The sequence below is a fragment of the Pseudophryne corroboree genome, chromosome 12 (genome assembly GCF_028390025.1).
Source record: "Pseudophryne corroboree isolate aPseCor3 chromosome 12, aPseCor3.hap2, whole genome shotgun sequence".
Taxonomy (NCBI): Eukaryota; Metazoa; Chordata; class Amphibia; order Anura; family Myobatrachidae; genus Pseudophryne; species Pseudophryne corroboree.
Genome location: NC_086455.1, coordinates 57,689,845 through 57,712,212, shown reverse-complemented (window position 1 = coordinate 57,712,212; position 22,368 = coordinate 57,689,845). Strand labels below are relative to the sequence as shown.

General features: G+C 42.5%; 1 protein-coding gene across 1 annotated transcript; it reads left to right on the top strand.

Annotated features, from left to right (window-relative positions):
- Positions 1-287: 287 nt before the first annotated feature.
- On the top strand, positions 288-3,015 carry LOC134980059 (putative nuclease HARBI1). Its single transcript, XM_063946690.1, has 4 exons — positions 288-1,046; positions 1,130-1,502; positions 1,812-1,833; positions 2,833-3,015. Exons 1-3 carry the CDS (start codon positions 302-304, stop codon positions 1,813-1,815), a joined length of 1,122 nt encoding a protein of 373 aa, XP_063802760.1. The 5' UTR covers positions 288-301; the 3' UTR covers positions 1,816-1,833; positions 2,833-3,015.
- Positions 3,016-22,368: the final 19,353 nt, after the last annotated feature.

Sequence of the window (22,368 nt, the reverse complement as noted above, 5' to 3'; positions counted from 1 at the left end):
TAAACCAATTAGTCATTATTTTTTAGTAGGTGTTTGTGATGTGTTTGATGCTGTGATTTTTTTTTTAATACTATTTTTAACATTTACAATTTAACATATGTAGCTTTCATCAAAAAAATAATTTTGTTTATCTTTTTTGTGATAATATTCCTTTTGTTCCTGAATTGAACTCAGAAAAAATGTCTTACGCTCCTGCAGTAAGTTGACACCCCCTTTTTTAAAAAAAATTTTGGTTGTATATTTTTTGGACTTTGTTTTTGTCTTATTCAACCTTTTTTTGTTTTATTTTTTAAAGTGTGTGATGTCAATATTTATTGCTGCCGAAGCCCTACCTCCCCAACCCACGCCAGCACTCCCACCCCAACCGCCAGCCCCACAACCACAACCGGCTCCTCATCAACCAAGGCAACGGAGGCGTGCTAGGCCACCAATTTTCCGACCCCGTGTCCTACTTTTTGGGATGCCAGATGATGTGGTTGTACGTAGATACAGGCTGCCACCACATCTAATCCTAGACACTCTCTCCATAATAGAGAGTGATCTGGAGTCTGAAATTCGGTATCCTACAGCAATACCACCATTGACACAATTCCTTGCTGTGTTACATTTTTTGGCTACAGGCTCTTATCAGCATGTGGTAGGAGACCTGGTTGGCATGTCGCAGGGCCAGTTCAGTAAGGTCCTGCGGCGTGTCTGCCAGGCTTTCCTAAAGCGTGTGAAGCAATTTATTGCTATGCCTTTGGATGTTGGTGCCCTAGATGTGGTGAAGCGGCAATTTGAGGAAGGTGGTAGTCGCTTCCCACATGTTATTGGGGTTGTGGATGGCACACATGTAGCTATTCAGCCACCAAAACATAATGAAGAAATTTATAGAAACAGGAAACTGTTTCATTCTCTGAATGTAATGGTTGTTTGTGGGCCATCCCTCCAGATCCTTTCCCTGAATGCAAAGTTTACTGGAAGTTCCCATGATGCGTATGTCATTAGACAATCAGGGATATGGCACAGATTAAGATCAAGTCAACGAGCAGACATGTGGTTATTGGGTGAGTTGTTGCACAATTTTGTGTAAAATATTTTAATTTTTTTAAAAATAGACTATTTCTAATTTTGGTTTATCATCAAACAGGAGACCGTGGATATCCTTGCACCCCCTGGCTCATGACTCCTTACCGTAATCCCAGGCCAGGACCACAGACGGCATTTAACTCCGCGCTTACTGCCACTAGGCAGCTGGTGGAGCGCACAATTGGGGTCCTTAAAGGGCGGTTTCGTGTGCTCCACCGCACTGGTGGCGACATCATGTATTCGCCGGAGATGGCAAGTAAACTAGTGGTCCTGTGCGCTATACTACACAACATCGCGGTAAGGAGTAGCGTAGAGCTTCCTCAGACAGAGGAATTGCCTGATGAGGAGCCAGGGGTTGTCCGACACTTCGGTGGGGGGAGTGTTACACGGAGGGGGAGCCAAGTCAGGGCAAGCATTGTTGCGGAATATTTCAGGTATAGTGTTTTAAGTTTCTCTTTTTTAATCAAAATAAAACCACAGTATGCTTTTGTATTTTGATTAATTTTGTCATTTTGTTTGCTATTGTAAGGCCATTGGGTAATTATTTTTTGGCGTTGGAATATGTAATATTTATTTGCCACTAAATCTGTTAACACGTTAAGCTTACAATGTGTTATTTGCAAAAACAATACTGTGATGTTGCTAAATAGTGTCCTTATTTGTTTTCTATCCTAAAATCCTGTTTATTTCAACAAACACACAAACAAATGAAACTTAATGTTGTCCACTTTGTGACTGTCCAGCTGAATGATCACACAAACTGTGGTGAGTACACAGATATGTATCTGAATTTACCCAAAACTGTGTGTGTGTCTGTGTCTGTTTGTTTTGTTTTATGTTTTAATTTTTAAAAAATTCCTTCTGCGAATGCGTATTTCCGCTCGTGCTAATTAACACTCTGCTCTTCCCAGCATTGCAAAGATCAATAAAGTTATTAGAAATTACAGCATAGATTTTGGACCAATCACATGCTAGCAGACACTATAAATATATGCCCAAATAAGGAAAACGCCATTGCCATGATGCGTGCGGCACCTTTCACCAGGCGGGAGCTCCGCGTCCTGGTTGCGGTGATGGACCGCCGCGTAGGCCGCGTTGGGCGCTTCATCCCAAATCGGGTTAAGCGCGAGGCCTACGTGGAGGTCCGCCGCCTGCTGCGTTCTCGCGTCCGCAGCAGGCGGACAATAATACAGTTGGAGAGGAGATGGAGTGATCTCCGCAGGAGGACTCCAGAGCTGTTGGCGGAGATCCGGCAGCAAATCCGCGCAATGCATGCACGCAGTAAGTTACATTACATAAGATTAATAGCATAAATTGTGCAAATTTACACTAAGTGGTAGGCTAATTGCAACACTGAGTGAACATTTTTTTACAATAGGACAGTGTGTGTGGTTAGGGCAAACAGTACTGACTGTAGCAAAATGTCACCAAACAAGTGCATGTTTTCCTGAAAAAAAAACCAGGCAGGAAACTGTACCAAAAAACTTGATCAGTGCTGTCTATATAATAAGGTGGCTTGAATAGTGATCTGGTGATGTTGCCTAGACCAATCAATATGACTCAATGGAATAGATTAAGGAATGAGCGTCCAAATAATTGTTTGGACTCATTTAGTTTGCTGTGGGCAACATGAAGAGGATTTTTTTTTTTTTTTGTTTAAAAAAACCCACTGTGTCTTTTACATGGAACAGAACAGTGAAATTTACAATTGTTTAGTATGTAATTTAACATGCAAATTAAATTTTAACACAAATATCATTATAGGACGACCACAACGGCAAGCAACACATGAGGCACCATCTCAGCCCCCTTCCCCTTCTCACTCCCCCTCCACTTCCCAGTCCCCCTCCCCTTCTCACTCCCCCTCCCCTTCCCAATCCCCCTCAGCTTCCCAGTCCCCCTCAGCTTCCCAATCCCCCTCTGCTTCCCAGTCCCCCTCAGCTTCCCAGTCCCCCTCAGCTTCCCAATCCCCCTCAGCTTCCCAGTCACCCTAAGCTTCCCAGGCCCACTCCACTTTCCACTCCCCTTCTCACCCCACCTCTCCTTCTCTTTCTGTGACCCCTTCTCCTCCTTCCCATACCCCTTCTCCTTCAACTTCCAAATCACCTTCTCAGCCCCCCTCACCCTCTATTGGCCTAACATTCTCTCCGCCCCCCTCGCCCTCTCAATCAGACCCACCCTCTGAAATAACATCCCCAATCCCTCCTCCTTCCCCCATCCAGCCTCCTTCCCCCATCCCTCCTCCTTCCCCAATCCCTCCTCCTTCCCCCATCCAGCCGCCTTCCCCCATCCAGCTGGCATCACCACCCAGCGAATGGGCAGAAGAAGCCCCAGATGGGCTAAGTGACAATGTTGTGGAGGAAAGTAAGTGTTTTTACATTTTTACAATAATGATTACCTACTTAGACTTACAATCTCAAAACATGCCCTGTTGTACTGTTGGGAATACGCTACCAAGGGGAAAAAAAAGAGTTATTATTCATGGTGTACATGTTGCATTGAATTTTTAAAGAGTGTCATTATATGTAGTGTTATGTGTGCAATGTTTTGTGTGTCCACTCTAGGTCGACACTCATTAGTTCAACAGGGTTGCCAGGAAAACATGGTTTATCTGTGCTCAGTTTTGATGGTAACATTTCTACTTAAGTGGAGTTCTCTTTAACATGGGACGTTGCCCATAGCAACCAATAAGATTATAGTTTAAATTTGTAAGTCCACTTTTACAAGATATTTTTATTTTTATTGGTTGCTATGGGCAACGTCCCTTCTTAAATAGAACTCCAGTAGTAATAAATGTACCCCATGGTGTGGTCCACTTTCTTGTAATAAACAAAAAAAGATTGCTGAGCAGGCTTGTGTGTTGTTCTGCTACTGATTTATCTTGAAAACAGCCATGATGTCGTCACTTAGGAATTAAAGCAGGCCTCTCCAAACTGCGGACATACAGCTGCTGAGAAACTACACATTCCAGCATGCCCTGACACCGTTTTGCATTCTCTGTCCCCAAAACTGTGTCAAGGCATGCTGGTCTATGTAGTTTCACAACAGCTGGAGGGCATCAGTTTGGCCAGGCCTGCATTAAAGTGTGCTTTGTGCCCTGCTTGTATAATAGGTAATGTGAGTAAGTTATTAATGTTTTCTTTGACTCTTCTTTTCAGATTCTGCAGTTGGAGATCCCAGCACTTTGCCTGAACTTTTAGGGCGGCTGAAAGCCCATTTAAGGGAAGTGTTAGCAGATATCGAGGCAATAGAAAAAAATCTGTGATATTTTTATTTTAATTTTGTTAAAAGTTTCTTAAAAAAACAAAAAAAACAAATAAAAAAAAATAAAAAAATTGTTGAAGTTAAGTGGGTGTTGTGCTTATTTATGCTATAAAGGAACAGCACATTGCCTTGCAGAAATTGGTGACCTTAAACAGTTCACACATCTTACTTAAGCTTAAAAATAAAAATATAAAACACAAAATTCTACACACACAAAACTCGTTAGGAGGTTATGGTTTTTAAATACATGAAAAGACATTTATTCACACACTACACATATACACAATACTTCAAACATTTGCATTATAACAATAAAAATTACAATATCTATATTTTACAAATTTAAACAACAATGTTTCTGGCCAATTAGAGCTACAAAGTGTTCTTCTGGTTTACTTTGGAGACTTAATTGGTCAGGACCATTGACATTAATTACACTAATTGGGTTCGTAATTGAGGAGGGCTTGTGGACTTTTAACATAAAGGTGTAATTCCACTGAATAGGGGAAAAAAAAGCATTGTGGTGCGTTTGTCCACAAAAGTGTGCACTTTTAACATGGATGGGTAAATATACTAAAACTTAGTAATTTTACGATGAAGTATGTGTTAATGCGATAGTTTCGCAATGCTGCGATGGTTTCGCATTGCTGCGATGTCATTTGGCGTACGCCCACTTTGTGTAATACTGCGTACGAATGTGCAAAAATACGTTGGGGGCGGATGTTCGCAAATTTACTACACTAACGCAACTTTGCGAATATGTTGTGCGAACGAAAAACTTAGCGACCAACTCGGAATGAGGGCCATAGACTTGCCATATTCGGTGATAAACACGAGCTGAACAAGACTTTCTTGCTCTAAGCATAGTTTGGATTACTTCTTTTGAAAATCCTCTAGCTTCTAAGATACAGGTTTCAACAACCACGCCGTCAAAGACAGACAATCCAGATGGCTGTGACAACAAGGACCCTGCATTAACAGATCTGGAAGTTGAGGTAGCAGTATCGGTGCTTCCACGCACATTCTCAGTAAATCTGTGTACCAATGCCTTCTTGGCCAAGCTGGAGCTATTAGAATTATGGCTCCCTTTGCTTGCTTTATTTTTCTCACTACTCTGGGTAACAGATATATTGGAGGGAACAGATACGTCAGATTCAATTTTTATTCTACTGACAGTGCGTCTACAAGGACTGCTCCGGGATCCTTTGTTCTTGATCCATACCTCGGAACTTTGTTGTTTAGACGAGACGCCATGAGATCTATCTTCGGTAGACCCCATCTGTTCACTCTCATCTAAAACACTTCTGGGTGTAATGCCCATTCGGTTTCCTGAATGGTGTGTCGACTGAGAAAATCCGCTTCCCAGTTCAGTACACCTGGGACAAACACTACTGACAATGCTGGGAGATGGAGTTCTGCCCATCTTTGAATGGGAGTTACTTCCTCCATCAATCTCTTGCTGTGAGTTCCTCCTTGATGATTGAGGTACGCTACTGTTGTCGCATTGTCTGAGCGAATCTTGACCGGTCTTCCTTGCAGACTGTCCTTTGCCTGAACTAGAGCCATCTAAATGGCCCTTATTTCCAACAGATTTATTGGCAGGCGACTTTCCCTTATGGCCCATTTTCCCTGGAACCAAAGGCTTCCGAGTACCGCACCCCAGCCTTGCAGACTGGCATCTGTTGTCAGAACCTGCCATTCTTTTATCCAAAAGGGTCTCCCCTTGTTTAAATGGTCCCTCTGTAGCCACCACGCTAGAGACCTCTTTACGTTTACTGGAAACTTTATCATCTGCTTTTTTATCATCTGATGATTTCCATTCCATTTGGTCAGAATAAGGTGCTGTAATGGTCTGGAGTGGAATTGCGCATATTCCACCATGTTGAAGGTTGATACCATCAGACCCAACAACCGCATTGCTGCATGGATTGACATTGTCTGGGTGTGCAACGCTTCCTGAGTCATGACCTGCACCTTGACTATCTTTTTCTCTGGAGAGAACTTTCTGTAGACCTGAATCCAATATGGCCCTCAAATGAACCATCCGCTGTGACAGATTCAGAGACGACTTTTCCCAATTTATAAGCCACCGGTGTCTCTGTAAACAAACTACTGTCTGTTGAAGATGGCTCAAAAGTAACTCCTGTGAATGTGCTAGGATTAACAGGTCATCTAGGTATGGGAATATCCTTATCCCCTGCTTGCGGAGATAAGCTGCCATAACCACCATAATTTTGGTAAACACCCTGGGTGCCGTTGCTAGCACGAAGGGCAAGGCTTGGAACTGAAAATGTTCCTGGAGGATGGCAAACCTGAGGTAACACTGATGCGACCGTGCTATAGGCACATGTAGGTAAGCATCCTGTACATCCAGAGATACCATGTAATCTCCCGGTTCCATAGCCAACATTATGGAGCGTAATGTCTCCATGTGGAACCTTGGAATCCAAATGTATTTGTTTAACATTTTCAGATTGAGAATTGGTCGAAATGACCCATTTGGCTTCTGAATCAGAAATAGATTGGAGTAAAACCCCTGTCCCCTTTATGATGGTGGTACTGGGACAATCACACCTGGCTGCAGTAATTTTTGGACTGCTTCTTGCAGGGCATTGGCCTTTGACTCTATACGAGATGGGCTGGTGCAAAAAAATCTTAGAGGAGGCTGCCTCCTGAATGGGAACCCATACCCCTGAGATACCACCTTCTGCACCCAAGCATCTGTTGTCGACTGTTGCCATATGTGTGCAAAATGAAGGAGTCAGCCCCCAACCCTGGAATCCTCCAGGCGGAGGCCCGTCTCTTCAGGCTGATGGTTTCTGTTCAGGCTTGGAAGCTGGCTTTCTACTAGCCCACTGCTTCCTACCCCTGGCCGATCTATTGGACTGGGGTTGCTTAGACTCCTCTTTAGCTTTCGCTTTGCATTGCCATCAAAATGGCCAAAACTTTGAACCCTTGGTCTTAGGGTTATAACTAGCCGTAAATCTGACCTTCTTTGATTCAGCTTCCGATTCTAGAACATCAGACAAATGTTTTCCAAACAATATATTACCCATGAAAGGCAATGCTTCCAATTCTTTCTTGGATTCCGCATCTGCTTTCCAGGTACGTAGCCAGACTGCTCTACGAGCGGCTACTGTCAAGGCGGAAGCTTTAGAAGCAATTGTACCCATATCAATTGCTGCTTCTTCCAAGAATTGGGCAGATTGCCTTAAATGGCTTAAATTATACTCTTGCTCCCTATTAGGAGGAGAGAGGCCATTCTCTAGTTCCTCTAACCATTAGACCATTGCCTTTGCTATCTAGGCCGAAGCCATAGCCGGTCTTACCACTGCTCCTGAGAGAGAAAATATATTTTCAAGAAGCTATCTACCCTTCTGTCTGTGACATCATTTAGTGAGGTAGATGACAGTGGTAAAGCAGATTTATGCACAAGTCGCAGTACATGTGCAACTACGTTTGGAGGAACTTCTCTTTTCGAACAATCCGCAGCTGGAAATGGATAATAAGAATCCCATCTTTTCGGAATCTTATACTTTTTACTGGGCGTCGCCCAAGACTCTTCCATCATTTCAGTCAGTTCATCTGACGCTGGGAATTCAATTTTAACTGTCTTTGTTTGTTTAAACACAGGTGCTTTAGACTTTGACACTGTCTTGACTGACTCTTCCAAAGAGAGAACAGCCTTCACAGCATCAATAAGTTCAGCTACATCCTCTGAACTAAAACTCTGCGACTGATCATCATACGGAGTATTTGAATACCGTATAATCATCTGTTGTATCATCTTGTGTAGTCTGCCACATAGACGTCTTAGTCTTACCTGTCCCTTGGTTACATGTAGAGGCTACTGGAACCAACCCATAGGAAGGGAGCTGCATGTATGGGTTAATAGTGTAACCTAACCCCTGGGGTGGTGCTGCCGGAGTTAACCTATCCGCTATTGAAGACAAAGTCTTTGAGAACATACTCCATGGTGGCTCTGTTGGTGGTTGAACCAAATCCTGTTTTTTACTTTGCTGAAAAGCAAAACAGTTTGCACACAACCCCTCATAAGTGACCAACTGGTTCATACCAATTAACCCTGTTTTACAAGATAAATATGTTAGGGATGTAGGAGTGCCTGATAAATTCTCCTTGTCACTTTTGCCGCTCACAGACATGGTAATATTCTGTTTATGACTACACTATTTTGTGACTGAAAATCACCTATATATGGATATATAGAAGTTAGATCAATCTGACCACAACCTTGCACCTGATTTGAGGGTCAGAACAGGACTGATGACATAAAAAAGTCAGCACACATACTAGCAGTCAGTCACATGTTAAAGCATTAAACATTGTCATATGAGAATACAACCCTATAACAACTTACAAGTAAGTAGGAAAATTGTACTTCTGTTTTTAACTGGTTTTTTTCAAACATAACATGCAGAAACAACAGTAATATACAGATCTCATATGCAATATGTACTAAAATTAACAATTCATACTAACAAGTAGAGAGAATTTTTAATACTGTATACCCTTCGTCCATAGAGCGGGATACAGGGAGACTCATCACACTTCCATATCCAAACAAATACGCTCGCAAGACGCTGAGTGGATTCAGATGCTACTGGTGTACACTGCCGTTCTGATAACTGATGCAAGACACGGACGCTCACTAACGGACACGGACGCTCAGTGAATGCCGCGTGTATGCAGACGCTAAGGCCTGTGACTCGGTCCGGCAATCTCTAGTGTACACAACCGCAGCGTCTAAGCTGCGACCGAGTACCCTCGTGGTAGCGTCTGAGACGGAAGTGAGGTCATTCAGTTCATGGACGGGAGAAGCGTGGAAACTTGTCATGAACTTGGGGGAGGGGCGGCCAGGAGAGCGTCTGATTCCCCCCTGTTGACTTAAACTTTAAGGATCGCGGCCTCAACCTAGTCCTGGCGCCTATGATCCCTAGAGCGTAGCGCTGTCGCACCAGAGAGTGTTCGGCGCATCAACACACTGTTTGTAGTCTCCACCAAAAGCAGTCTAGCTGTGTCTGGGCCCCCCTAGTAAGAGGAAATCCATAGACTTACCTTCCCCCCATGCTCCGGCCACAGACTGGTTACGTCTGCTGGACCTGCTAGAACATTCAACACAGACGCCCGTCGAGACAGCACTGTATCGCGAAGGTAAGCGTTGTTGCGACCCAGTGGGGAGTTGTAGGAGCGACTCTTTCTAATATGCGTTTAAGACGCTGTTAAGAAAAGTCACTCAAAAACATAGTAAGACTATAAAAATAACATAATAAAAGCTTCAGGCTGCTTTATTAACAGCAGCCCTGTGACCATGGTCCGGCTCCTGCCGCACCAAACAAAAAACTGATCTGACTGAGCTAATGGGCGGGATTATATGGTGAAGCCCCGATGCATCCTCGGAGGCCAGAAAGCTCGTGACCGTTTGGTGCCATTTCCGCTGTCGCTCCGGCATATCCCAATTTTATCCTGTGGATAACCTGTGGACCCAGCCAGAGAAACAATACATAATTCAATTGGCAGGATCCTTCTGCTTAGTGTATGGACACGGCACCAGAAACCCTATGCATTTTGTCCATTAAGTGTGTTCACTGGCTCTAATTCCGAGTTGATCGCTAGCTGCTTTCGGTCGCAGCGCGGTGATTATTTGAAAAAGCGGCATTTCTGCACATGCGTACAGGCCGCAGTATGCATGCACGAAGTATTTTCACACAAAACTATGCAGTTTTACACAAGGGCGAGCTACGCTTTTCTGACGCTGTGTTGATCGGTGAGTGATTGACAGGAAGTGGGTGTTTCCGGGTGGTAACTGGCCGTTTTCAGGGAGTGTGCTAAAAAACGCAGGCATGACAGGTAAAAATGCAGGCGTGCCTGGGGAAACGGGGGAGTGGCTGGCCGAAAGCAGGGCGTGTTTGTGATGTCAGAGCAGGAACTAAACTGACTGAAGTGATCGCAAGGTAGGAGTAGATTTTGAGCTGCTCAGAAACTGCATGAAAATTTCTATGAACAGTTCTGCTAACCTTTCGTTTGCAGCACATCTGCTAAGCTAAGATACACTTCCAGAGGGTGGCGGCCTAGCGTGTGCACTGCTGCTAAAAGCAGCTAGCAAGCGATCAACGCGGAATGAGAGGGCCTCTGTGCGGTTGCACTTGGGGAGCAGACATACCTGTATGTTTGTAGGGCACTTTCACACTGTTCAAAATTACTCCTTGAATCCAGTCCATTTTTTGGGATCCACATATCCACTAGATGTGAATTCCCATTTTTGTGAGAATTTCTGTATTTGTCAATAGTTGTAAGGTTCTCCCTACTGAGGTCAGATTTTTTTCATCACCACTCCGCGGGTACAGGTTCTCACTGTGGATCTTACAGTCTCTTTACCCTACACATTTTGTCTCCTCATGAGACTTCATCAGGGGATTAATTTCTGTAGTAGCACAAGCTTGGAACAGTTACAGTATGATGTATCAAAAAGTTGTATCGAACAATGTAGTCAACCAAGCAGAATCAAGATGTATCAAATAGTTGGTCCTCTAGGAAAATCGGAGCCCATATAAACTACTTGGACTCCTTAATTTTAAGAACAATTGTGAGTACACAATTCTATAGATGCATCTAAGTGATGACAGCAATCCACTATCCACTTACTCAAATAGATAGAGCTCCAGAATTTCAGTCTGTGTGAATGCAATGATCTATATAAAAAATACTGTAACCTTCACAGTAGTAAAGGAAACGCGTATGATTTCTAGTGCCGTGTGCATACACTAAGCAGAAGGATCCTGCCAATTGAGCTCACACCCATAAGAGTGGTGGCAGGGATATACCATCACCTCAACTGTATAGTGATTGGGGATACTTTGTCACCTTCTTTATTCTGTAAGCAATTTTTTACAAATTATGTATTATCAAAATAAAAAAAATTGCCAATTATTTATTGATTGGCCATTGGGCCTTTTCTTGTCAGGTGATCTTTAGTGAGATGGTATTTTTTAGGAACATCCCAAATATACTGTATATCATTCTTTACAATTCTACACCTTGGGGGATCCTAATGGAAAGGACTTGGACACACAGCAAAGGCGACCCCACTGATCTTATCATAGGATTTTATTGCTCTTACTGTATATTTAAATATTTCATCTGCATAGCTCCCTCTGGTATGTGTGTGTGTGTGTGTGTGTGTGTGTGTGTGTATATATATATATATTACTGTAACCTGCACAGTATACACGCTTATGGGTATAGTTACAAATACAAATGTTTCCCATAGCAAATGATCAGATTTTACTTATCTGATTACCTTTAAGAAGATAATAGAACCTGATTGGTTTCTATGGGCAACATCTCCAATTCTAACACCCACACTTTAGTAAATTTACCCCTTACTGTGTGTTATGCTGTTACAGGATGAAACAAAGATCTGTTTGCAGTTATATGATATTAAGATTTTTTGATCCGATACAGATTCCTTTATTTCTAATTTATACCATTTGTACTATGAATCAAGTTTATTTTAGAGCAGTTTGTATTGTGTATGCACGGTTAAGTTGAATTGTTGCCCCTGTAAAAAGTGAGAACAAATCTGATGCTACTATGGTATTATTGAGTCAGCTGATTGATTCAACTTAGGAATGGACATCTAAACGCAATGGTTTGAACCATTGATGTTTTGTTTCCGATGTCAGTGTTTTCACCATTTGATGGCTGCTTACTGATGGTAGCCACCATCGAATGGTGTAGATGTGATGGCCATCCGATATTAAAAAAATTAATATGAATGCTTTTTTCATCTTATACTTTTGATGCGATGATTAGTTACCATTGCACTGAAAGTTTTGATGGCAGAAGCCCAGCCATCATTTAATGCTAGGCTTCCGATGCTCATCCCTAATTGAATTGTGACAGAGCCACCGGGATCGGTCAAGTGATGATGGTTTACATCACATGATCCGATCCTGAGACACAGTGTGGATTGTGGCAGACAGATTTTCTGTGTATGCCATATGTCCTTAACTGGACATGTGACTTCAACTGTGAATCACAACCTACCAATTTCTTTACTTGGGATTGGCTACCAGGACACGTGATTACACTAACATCACGTGATATGGACCTGGGACTTTCCACTGCTAGTAATGTACATTTTCAATATGAGTTTATCATTGTGATGAATACATTTACTTATTTTATATCATTGCATTCTATTGCATTTGGGTGATTTATATGGCTTGGGTAATTATGAATTTGCATCTGATTTCTGTTTTCATAATGAGACAGGTATATATGGCAGCCATCATGAGACTTATTTTCATGCTCTTGAGGAAGACTTTGGCTCCTTCCACACTGAAACGCATTGAGATTTTTATTGGGCCTTTGGGAATTTCCCTGTTTGAATCTAGACCAGCAATACCGGTTGGATGTTACCATAGCTGACTCCTACCATTGATGACTACTAGTGTGATGATGTCCTGCTTATTAATGTGTTCTTGAATCTACCTTACCATCAATTGGGTAAAAATATGTGTATCCACTGGCTGTACATCATACTGGAACTATCCCCTTCTAACTACACCTTATCATCATCTGCATTGGTGTCTATTAACTGAGTTATGTATTAATGGACAACCTTGTCCAGCTCGCCAGATAATTATCTGGATTTTACCTACTGTTCCATAACTGGTCCACATGGACCGTATTGATGACTGTAATTGGTTACATTTGAAACACCATGAAGGCATGAATTATATTTTCTCTGCTATTTCCTGGACATTTAAACTATACATTAATAATAATTAGTAAATATTTTTTTTATTTCTACCAAGCCACATTGTATATCTCCATTTTTTTTTTTTTTATTAATGAGTTTTTAAGTGTATTGGCAATCTACAAGATGTGGCTTTTAAATGACAAGACTGATGCTATCATTTATATTTAATTATATTAAGTACATTTTAACTCCATTCCCCTTCTATGTTCCATTGGCCAAAGCCATGCTGTAGCTCATTATCTGTCAGATGTCTCAACAGTTCCATCATTTTCTTCTTTACCTCAGTAACTTAATCAAAATGGGCTCCCTGGAGTACAGATTTGACTTTGGGAAAAGAATGAAGTCACACGGTGCTAGGTCTGGTGAGTATGTAGGGGATTCTAGCACTGCAATCTATTGCTCGGCCAAACACTGCTTCACAAAGAGAGCTGTGTGGGCTGGAGCGTTGTTCTATTGGAGGATGAAACAATTTTTCACAACTCTGGCCTTTTTGATCTAATTCTGTCTTGCAAAGTTTCTAGAACATTTTTGTAGTAATGTTGATTCACTGTTGCGCATTCTTGTACCCAGTCTGCCAAAATAACACCCTTGATATCAATGAAAACAATTAACATAGCTTTGAATTTGGATTTGCTTTGACATGCTTTCTTCATTCTTGGTGATGATGGTGTTTTCCAGTGCATGGACTAGCATTTTGTCTCAGGCTCATACTGGCAGGTACACGTTTCATTACAGGTAATAACTTTATCTAACAAAATGTGTATCTGCTTAAATTTGCTCCAAAATGTTATTTGTTTTCTATTTTCTTTCTGCTTGGCAGTAAGAAGCTTTGGAACCATATTAGCACAAACTTTTGTCATCTTAAGATCTTGATGCAAAACTTGCCTAACAGTTTCTTTGTCGATGTTTACCATTTCTGCTGTCATTCAGATGCTGAGTCGATGATCATTTAGAACAATTTTCACAAATCTTTCCACATTCTCATTTGTTTTCGATGTGCAAGTCCTTCCGGCGACGTTCATCATCTTTGTCATCCTCACAACCAGTGCTTAAAGTGGTCCTAGAGAGGTTGTGGAACTCACCCCCCTCCCCACGGCGCCCATGTAATAAAGGTAGGTGCGCACAGCAAAAAAAGAGGCATGGTTTCAAAAAGAAAGGGGCGTGGTCACACAATAGTAATAATGCCCACAGTAGTAGCACCCCATAATACACATAATGCCCACAGCAGTAGCGCCCCTTATACAATGCCCACAGTAGTAGTGCTCCTTATGCAATGTCCACTGTACTGGTAGTGCCCACAGTGGTAGTGCCCCTTATATAGAGCCCATAGTAGTGGTGCCCCTTATGCAATGCCCCCAGTAGTAGTGCCCCTTATGTCTCCAGGAGTGATGCCCCTTATGAAGTGCCCCCTTTACAATGCCCTCATTAGTAGAGCACCCATTAGTAATGCCTCTGTGTAGTATTGCCCCCAGTAGTAATGTTGCCTCTAGTAATGCCCCCTGTCATTTAGCCCCAGATGTTATGCCCCCAGTGGTAATGCCCCTGCAGTTATGACCCCAGTAGTTTATCCCCCCTTTAGTTTAGCCTCCCAGTAGTAATTCCCCCAGTAGTAATGCCCCCCCTGTAGTTTTCCCCCTTGTAGTTTAGTCCCTGTAGTTATGCCCCCAGTAGTTTAGGCCCTGTAGTTATGCCCCCAGTAGTTTAGCCCCTGTAGTTATGCCCCCTTGTAGTTTAACCCCCTGTAGTAATGCCCCTAGTAGTAGTGCCTCCAAGTAGTAATGCCCCCAAGTAGTATTGCCCCTGTAGTTACACCCCCAGTAGTAATGCCCCTTTAGTTATGCCCCCAGTAGTAATGCCCTCCTGTAGTTTGCCCCATTGTAGTTTGCCCCAGTAGCTTGCCCCCTTGTAGCTTGCCCCCAGTAGATTGCCCCCCAGTAGATCCCCCAGTAGTAATGTCTTCCAGTAGTTTGCCCCCAGTAGATGCCCCCAGTAGTAATGTCCTTCTGTAGTTTGCCCCCAGTAGATGCCCCCAGTAGTAATGTCCCCCAGTAGATGCCTCCCAGTAGTTTGCCCCCAGTAGGTGCCCCTCTGTAGTAATGCCCCCCAGTAGGTGCCCCTCTGTAGTAATGCCCCCCAGTAGTATGCCCCCAGTAGATGCCTCCCAGTAGTTTGCCCCCAGTAGATGCCCCTCAGTAGTAATGCCCCCCAGAAGTTTGTCCCCAGTAAGTGCCCCTGTGTAGTAATGCCCCCCAGTAGTTTGCTCCCAGTAGATGCCGCTATACAACAGGGAAAAAAAACAAAAAACACCATACTCACCAAGCCCCGCACCGTGTCCGGCCACTGCAGTCCTCTGGGCGTCCGCTCCTCTGCACTATGGAAGAGCTGTTCCAGCTTAGTTTAACACCGTCTCACAATAATCACTAAATCTTTTGTGCCTCAGACACACGTGCACGTGACGTACAATCTGCCCCATAAGCCTCAGTATACAGAAAGATCCAGTGGATGTTTTCTTCAGTTTAACTAAAAGTTAACATATTGCTCTACTTTTGAACTGAGCATTTGTAAGACTTTGTACATGTGTAAAATCAACTCCTGTGAGGTTAAAAATCGCAGCCCAGCGTCTTTAGAACACTGTGGGCAGATGTGTGCTGTGTCTACAATGCAACTAAGGTGCAAAATGTAAAGAGAAATACAGTACATTATTAATTTTGGGGTGTCTAAGTTATTCCAGGTATCCTTGGCTATATGGAATTAGGACAACAAGCAAGTGATGACACATCTGTATATTGTTGTTCAAATAAATGTTAAAATGATTATTCTGTAATTGATTCACTTTTGAACTAAACAGTATGTAATTTATCATAAATGAAACGATGTTCCAAAGAACTCCTGAACAAAACTGCATACCTTGGTGTGAAACTGGTCTCTAATGTAATTTCTTCGTTAAAAAGAGGTTTGTTTTGAAAATCAAATGCATCTAGGATCAACATTTATTTAAAGGCTCTCAAATGGAAAGTTTTTAGCAAAGGGGGAATGAAGGGATTTGTTGTCAATGCAAGATTTATTGCATGTACTAGTTCATGATCAGAATTAAACTAAAGGAGTGATACATCTACTGTGAGCCAACTCATACCCAGGAGATAAAATTGTTTTAAAAATATCAAAAGGATTTGAAGTGTGGTGTGCATTGATTACAGCAGATATGTTCAGATTAAACTAGGGAAATTTAGTTTGCAGAATACTGTAGGTCACTTTGTCCAAACACCACCACAAAAGGAAGATTTCTGACTTGGAGGACAGAAGACATCAAGACACAACCCCAGCCTTAGGAATGGAACCTGCAAACTCTTTTCATTCACTCCAGGGAACCTTTAATCCAAGTCTTACTAGAGCCAAACACTTTGGGAATCTGTCTTTTATCACAGTACATAATGTCTCTGCTGTTCAAAACAAAATATAGAAAACAGTGCACTACATATTTCAGAGTTGTGTTCACAAAGTGTCAGTGTGTCCTTGCAATCATTCTTTCCCTAAATCAGTGGTTCCCAAACTTTTTGGAATCATGTCAACCTAGAGTATCAGAATTTTATCCACGGCACCCCTAGGCCAAAAATGTCTTAGCGAGTAAATTTTGAAATAAATATTAAATCAAAAATTGTGTTTATATGTCATCTTTAGGTTCCATTATGTGGTGAGGAACAAGATCTGCTTCTGTTTGTCCACATATTTTATGATTGGCAGCCACCAGCACTGGTTTTGCATATTGCATTGAACAGAAATAATTTTGATTGGTCCTGGACCACCAATCCAAGGCACCCCTGCAAGTATCCTGAGGCACCCCAGAGTGCCACGGCACACAGTTTGGGAACCACTGCCCTAAATGTTGCTAAACATGCAGGCATCATGGGATTTATTTGCTTACTCACACACTACAGGCACACTAGGCTGCAGCATTTAGTGTTATACAGTTGTACACAGATTAATGTGATAGTCATTTAAACAAATAGGGCCTGATTATGAGTCGCTTTAGTGTATTTTGCCATAGTTAAGGGTCTATGTACTAAGCCTTGAATGGCGATAAAATGGACAGTGATAATATACCAGCCAATCAGCTCCTACTTGTCATTTATCAAACCCAGCCTGTGACATGGCAGTTAGATACTGATTGACTGGAACTTTATCTCATCACCTTTATCTCCATCCAAGGCTTAGTAAATAGACCCCTTAATGCAATTGGTAGTATCATCCATTGTCAGGGCCGGATTAGGCCAGGTGGGTGCCCAGGGCATCCGAGGTTGTGGGGCCCCCCAGTATTGCTTGCAAAGCCCCCTACAGACCCACACACACCACCACCCTGCATCAATGTCCGGAGCAAAGCAGCAGCAGAGAGAGACAGCCAGCGAGCCAGAGCATGGGGGTGTGGCTTTACGAAAAGGGTGTGTGGCCTCTAGCACAATGCAGAGCAAGAGATCGACATCCCCCTTTATGTCATGTTGGGGACATGTCCAGCACTCCTGGAGTTGTTTGACAGCCCCTAGCCTCTCCTGGAGCTAGTACAGAGTCTGTGGATGACGGGCGCATGCAGCTGCCATATATTCTCCGCTGCTTTGGAATACAAAGTAGTGGTTTTAGAGCATCATCCCAAACCTCCCCCTACCTGCGGGTCACTGCAGCCCATGGGTGGGAAATCGGGACAGCTGGGAGGTATGCAATGTGTGGGGTCCCCTAGAGTGTGGGGCGGCCACCTCTGTCACTCCCCATAAATCCGACCATGGACATGCATGCTTCTGAATGTGCAAGAACTGAGATGTCAACTTTGAGCATCTTTAGATGCTGCAATACTACTTCGTGCATCTTTAGATCCAACCATCAGCCAATAGAAACTTGCAACAGCCCCATGCTTTTAGAGCAATTAGCATCTGAGCAATTAGTGTTTGAGTTCACATACAGTCAACACAGTTTAGCTTATAATATTTGTATAAAGTACGTTTTCCTATATTGTCACTTATGGAGGGTAATTCCAAGTTGATCGCAGCAGGATTTTTTTTAGCAGTTGGGCAAAACCATGTGCACTGCAGGGGAGGCAGATATAGCATGTGCAGATAGAGTTAGATTTGGGTGGGTTATTTTATTTCTGTGCAGGGTAAATACTGGCTGCTTTATTTTTACACTGCAAATTAGATTGCAGATTGAACACACCACACCCAAATATAACTCTCTCTGCACATGTTATATCTGCCTCCCCTGCAGTGCACATGGTTTTGCCCAACTGCTAAAAAAAATCCTGCTGCGATCAACTTGAAATTACCCCCATGGTCATTGAATTCTGTTGTACTCAAGACAGTGAGTATTGGGAATAATACTCTAGTCTCCACTGTCAATTATTTCAGATATGAAAATTCACCTCACATTATGTCACTCATTCAGTGTTTGAGGCGCTCCCTAACAACTGGAATCATAGATGACCACCTAGGTTTGCCTAATGTTAGCACCTCGCATTCTAGAATGCACAGTAAAGTATGGTTGTTATTCCACATGCCACTGTTCTATGGCCTGAGCCAATATAATGTATAGCCTGGAAATGCACACAGAACTAGTGACATTGGGTATGATTCAGAGGTCGCTAGTAAAACACCGGGCACTTGCGACCAATGTTTTACTTCTAGCAGTGACAGGGGGTTGGCTGTCATCTGCAGGCGTGCCAGGGATGCAGTTCCATTGACACTGATGGTTATCTACCAATGGGCAGGCCGAGCAACCATTAGGTTGTGTAGAAGTCCAATGATATAGCCGATGTCCAACCAATGGTGCAAATTTGTGTCTCAGTAGAATGCCCATCAGCTGCGTTATTAACATAAATACACAGTATTGGCTGCAACAAAAGTCACAGTCACTACTAGCATATCAGTTCACCTCTGAATCAGGCCCATAGGTGAGATATGTCTCTCCAGGTTTTGATAAATCTCTCCCTATATTCATTAACCAACCAGATAGGCTTCCTCATGCTATCGAATTTCCTTTGACAATCCACTTTTCTTCTTTTTCCTATCCTGTTATTAATTCCTAAGCTACTTAGAGGAGAGATGTATTAAGCCTTAGTGGGGAATTCAGTTGAGGGCAAACCCGTTCACCAGGCCGAATTGCTTTACAGAAGCAAGATCTCACTCAAAAGTGTTCGCTATCCTATAAACTAGTGAGTGCTTCTGTGCAAACCGGAGTGTGAATCAGGCAGGCAGGGTGCAAAAAAAGGCTGCCGTTGCCAGCATTTAAATGCAGCGGCAATGGCAATTTGCACCCTTCGCCCTCAATTGAATTTCCACCTTAGAGAGAGAGAAAGTAGTTACCCAAAGCTTACAATCAACTTCTTTCATTTCTAGAGATGTGCACGGACCATCATGCTTTGGTCTTGGTTATGTTTCTAATTCATCATCATGTTTTGGATTTGTCAAAACCACTCTCAAGTGTTTTGGTTCAGATTTGGTTTTGTTTCGGTTTTGGATTCATTTAAAATGGCTAAAAATTGCTAAAGATTGATTACAAAAAACAAAAAAAACATAAAATCATGTAATTTGGACCTCTTTACATGCAATCCAAAACTATATACGGTTTTTAAATCTGAGTTCCGAACTGACAACATACACAAACCAGGACTCGGTTCCACTTGAAACTCCAAAGTATGGTTGTTTTGTACAGTATTTCAGGAAAACCCAACCAAACATTTCTAGTCATTTCAAAGACTATGACAGTAAGAAGCTGGTTGGTTGCTTTGGGGAACTTTACCACTTTATCTCTCTCTAAGGCATGAATTATCTCCCCCAAGAGCTTTTACTATAACTCCTACTTTGATAAATAATTTTAATCATTGTTATTATAGACTATGAGCTTGAGTCTGAGGCAACAAATGTGGACGACCTCAGCAGCCAAATTTACTAGAGAGATGCAGGTAACTTGTACCACATAAATCTGTGAAGGGGACTGTACTGGGTGATGTCTACTCCTTTAACAATACATCATTCACGCAAATGTACAAAGGGTGTCATTCCGAGTTGATCGCTAGCTGCTGTTGTTCGCAGCACAGCGATCAGGCTGAAAATCAGCATTTCTGCACATGCGTATGCACCGCAATGCGCACGCGCGATGTACGGGTACACAGTCCTTTGTGGTTTTGCACAGGTTCTAGCGAAGCTTTCAGTCGCACGGCAGAACGCAAGAAGATTGACAGGAAGGGGGGCGTTTCTGGGTGTCAACTGACCGTTTCTGGGTGTCAACTGACCATTTGGAAAAACGCAGGCGTGACGGGGAAAACGCAAGCGTGGCTGGGCAAACGCTGGGCGGGTGTGTGATGTCAAAAGCCATCCCTCCAATGTTAGAATCTACGCACACGAAGAGTAAGTCCAGGGCTGGTCTTGTTTTGCACAAAATGATTTTGCAGGTGCACTACTGCACAGGCGTTCGCACTTCTGCAAAGCAAAAATACACTCCCCAGTGGGCGGCGACAATGCGTTTGCATGGCTGCTAAAAACTACTAGCGAGCGATCAACTCGGAATGACCCCCAAAGTCTCCCACAATCCATTAATTGTCTGTGCATCAATATTGTATCAGGTGTGGATCAGATGGTCAACATGCAATAGGTCGATAGGGTCAGTTGGTCAACATGTAAAAGATAAACACTTGAAAAGGTACAAAAGGTCAGCACTGTCAAAAGTCGAAATGGAATGGTCGACACAGAAAATGTCAAAACATTGTTTTTTATGGGTGTCATTTTCTACGTTAAAGCAAATGTGAACACAAGTAGTATACAGCGTTTCCTCGCATGGCAAGTAAAGGATGAAAAATTATGAAAAAGTTGGGATAAAGTTTGTGTCGACCACATATGTGTTGACCATTTGAAACTGTCGAACTCTTGTAATTGTCAACCTTAAGCACTGTTTATATGTCAACCTTCTGACCATGTTGACCATTTGTACTTGTCGAACTAACTCATGTCGACCATACGGTGTCAAAATTTTGAATGCTGACCTACTGACTAACGACCTATCATGCGGAACCCATTGTATCAATAAATGTGCGGTTATTAAGTTCCTTATCCTTACAGAACACATCTTATATCAGTAATTAATTTGTGCCTAATAAGACCATTCCTGTGTTTTGCAGTAATTTTGCTGTAAATTAACAGTCAAGAGTGTTTTGATAAATAGTCCCAATTATGGAGCAATGAATCGAAGTTCCTTTTCCTACCTAGTCTTCATACAACATGTAAATTGCTTTCAGTGGCAGTTTTGTTACAGCAAATAAGCTGTAAAATCCACTTTTCATTTAACCTTTACACTGTAAAGTCTTCTGTTCAGGAATTGGCTGCCAGTAAGTTAAATTCAATTATTTGCTACATAATTAATCCACTGATTAAAACAGATGGGCTAGCCACTTCTACTTGTTCTCATAATTGATTTGTTTAACTAGCATAAATTAAGTGATTAAAGATCAGTTAATATCTTGTTGGTTAACAGATTCTATATTAATAATGAAAGTCTCATTTTTGTGGAACTGCTGTTGGAAACCAAAAATTCTATAGGAAGGTACTTCTGCTTATAGAACCCCGAAAATCTTGGGGCACTCTGTGAAGTTTGTGACGTCTACTAAAACTTCAAGAACTTGGATATGTTTGTGCGAGCGAGTGATGCCAGTGGAACGCAATAATGCTTGATGATGCCAACATGCTGTCATGCTCGGCTTGAGTTGAGGATCTGACGACTGACAATTGACTGAGGGAGAAGCTTTCGGCAAAGGAAGGAAACGAGGTGGCTGAATATAGTTCTTACTCATGAATTGAAGAGTTGGCCCGAAGATGAAGAGGGGTAAGCAATGAGGGTAATGAACGAGAACGATAAACTGAAGAAAGATTAATTCAGTTTTAATGAGACTTCAATAATACACCACAACTAGGAGGTAAGTCCGAGTGAGTTCTGAAGAACAAAATGTTCGTGACTTGTAGACAGTGCTGAAGAATACTGAATGGAGAAGTGACTTGTGATTTGTAAATGATGCTGAAGAACACTGAATGACGAGATGACTTGAAGAACGATGTTGAAGAGAGGATCACTGTGAGCACTGACAGCAAACGGAGACCTTCTACCAGATAGAGGACCCAGCAGTTAAACCACTAGGGCAGGTGGACTGGAAGCAAAGGACTGCAATAACAGAACTGACCACCAGGTGGCCTCCACAGAACCGTGATACCAGGGGTTAACCT

Coding starts and splice junctions, on each gene's coding strand:
- LOC134980059 (XM_063946690.1), top strand. CDS start 302: ATGTCAATATTTATTGCTGCCGAAGCCCTACCTCCCCAACCCACGCCA. Junction 1,047..1,129: donor AGCAGACATGTGGTTATTGG/GTGAGTTGTTGC, acceptor ATCATCAAACAG/GAGACCGTGGATATCCTTGC.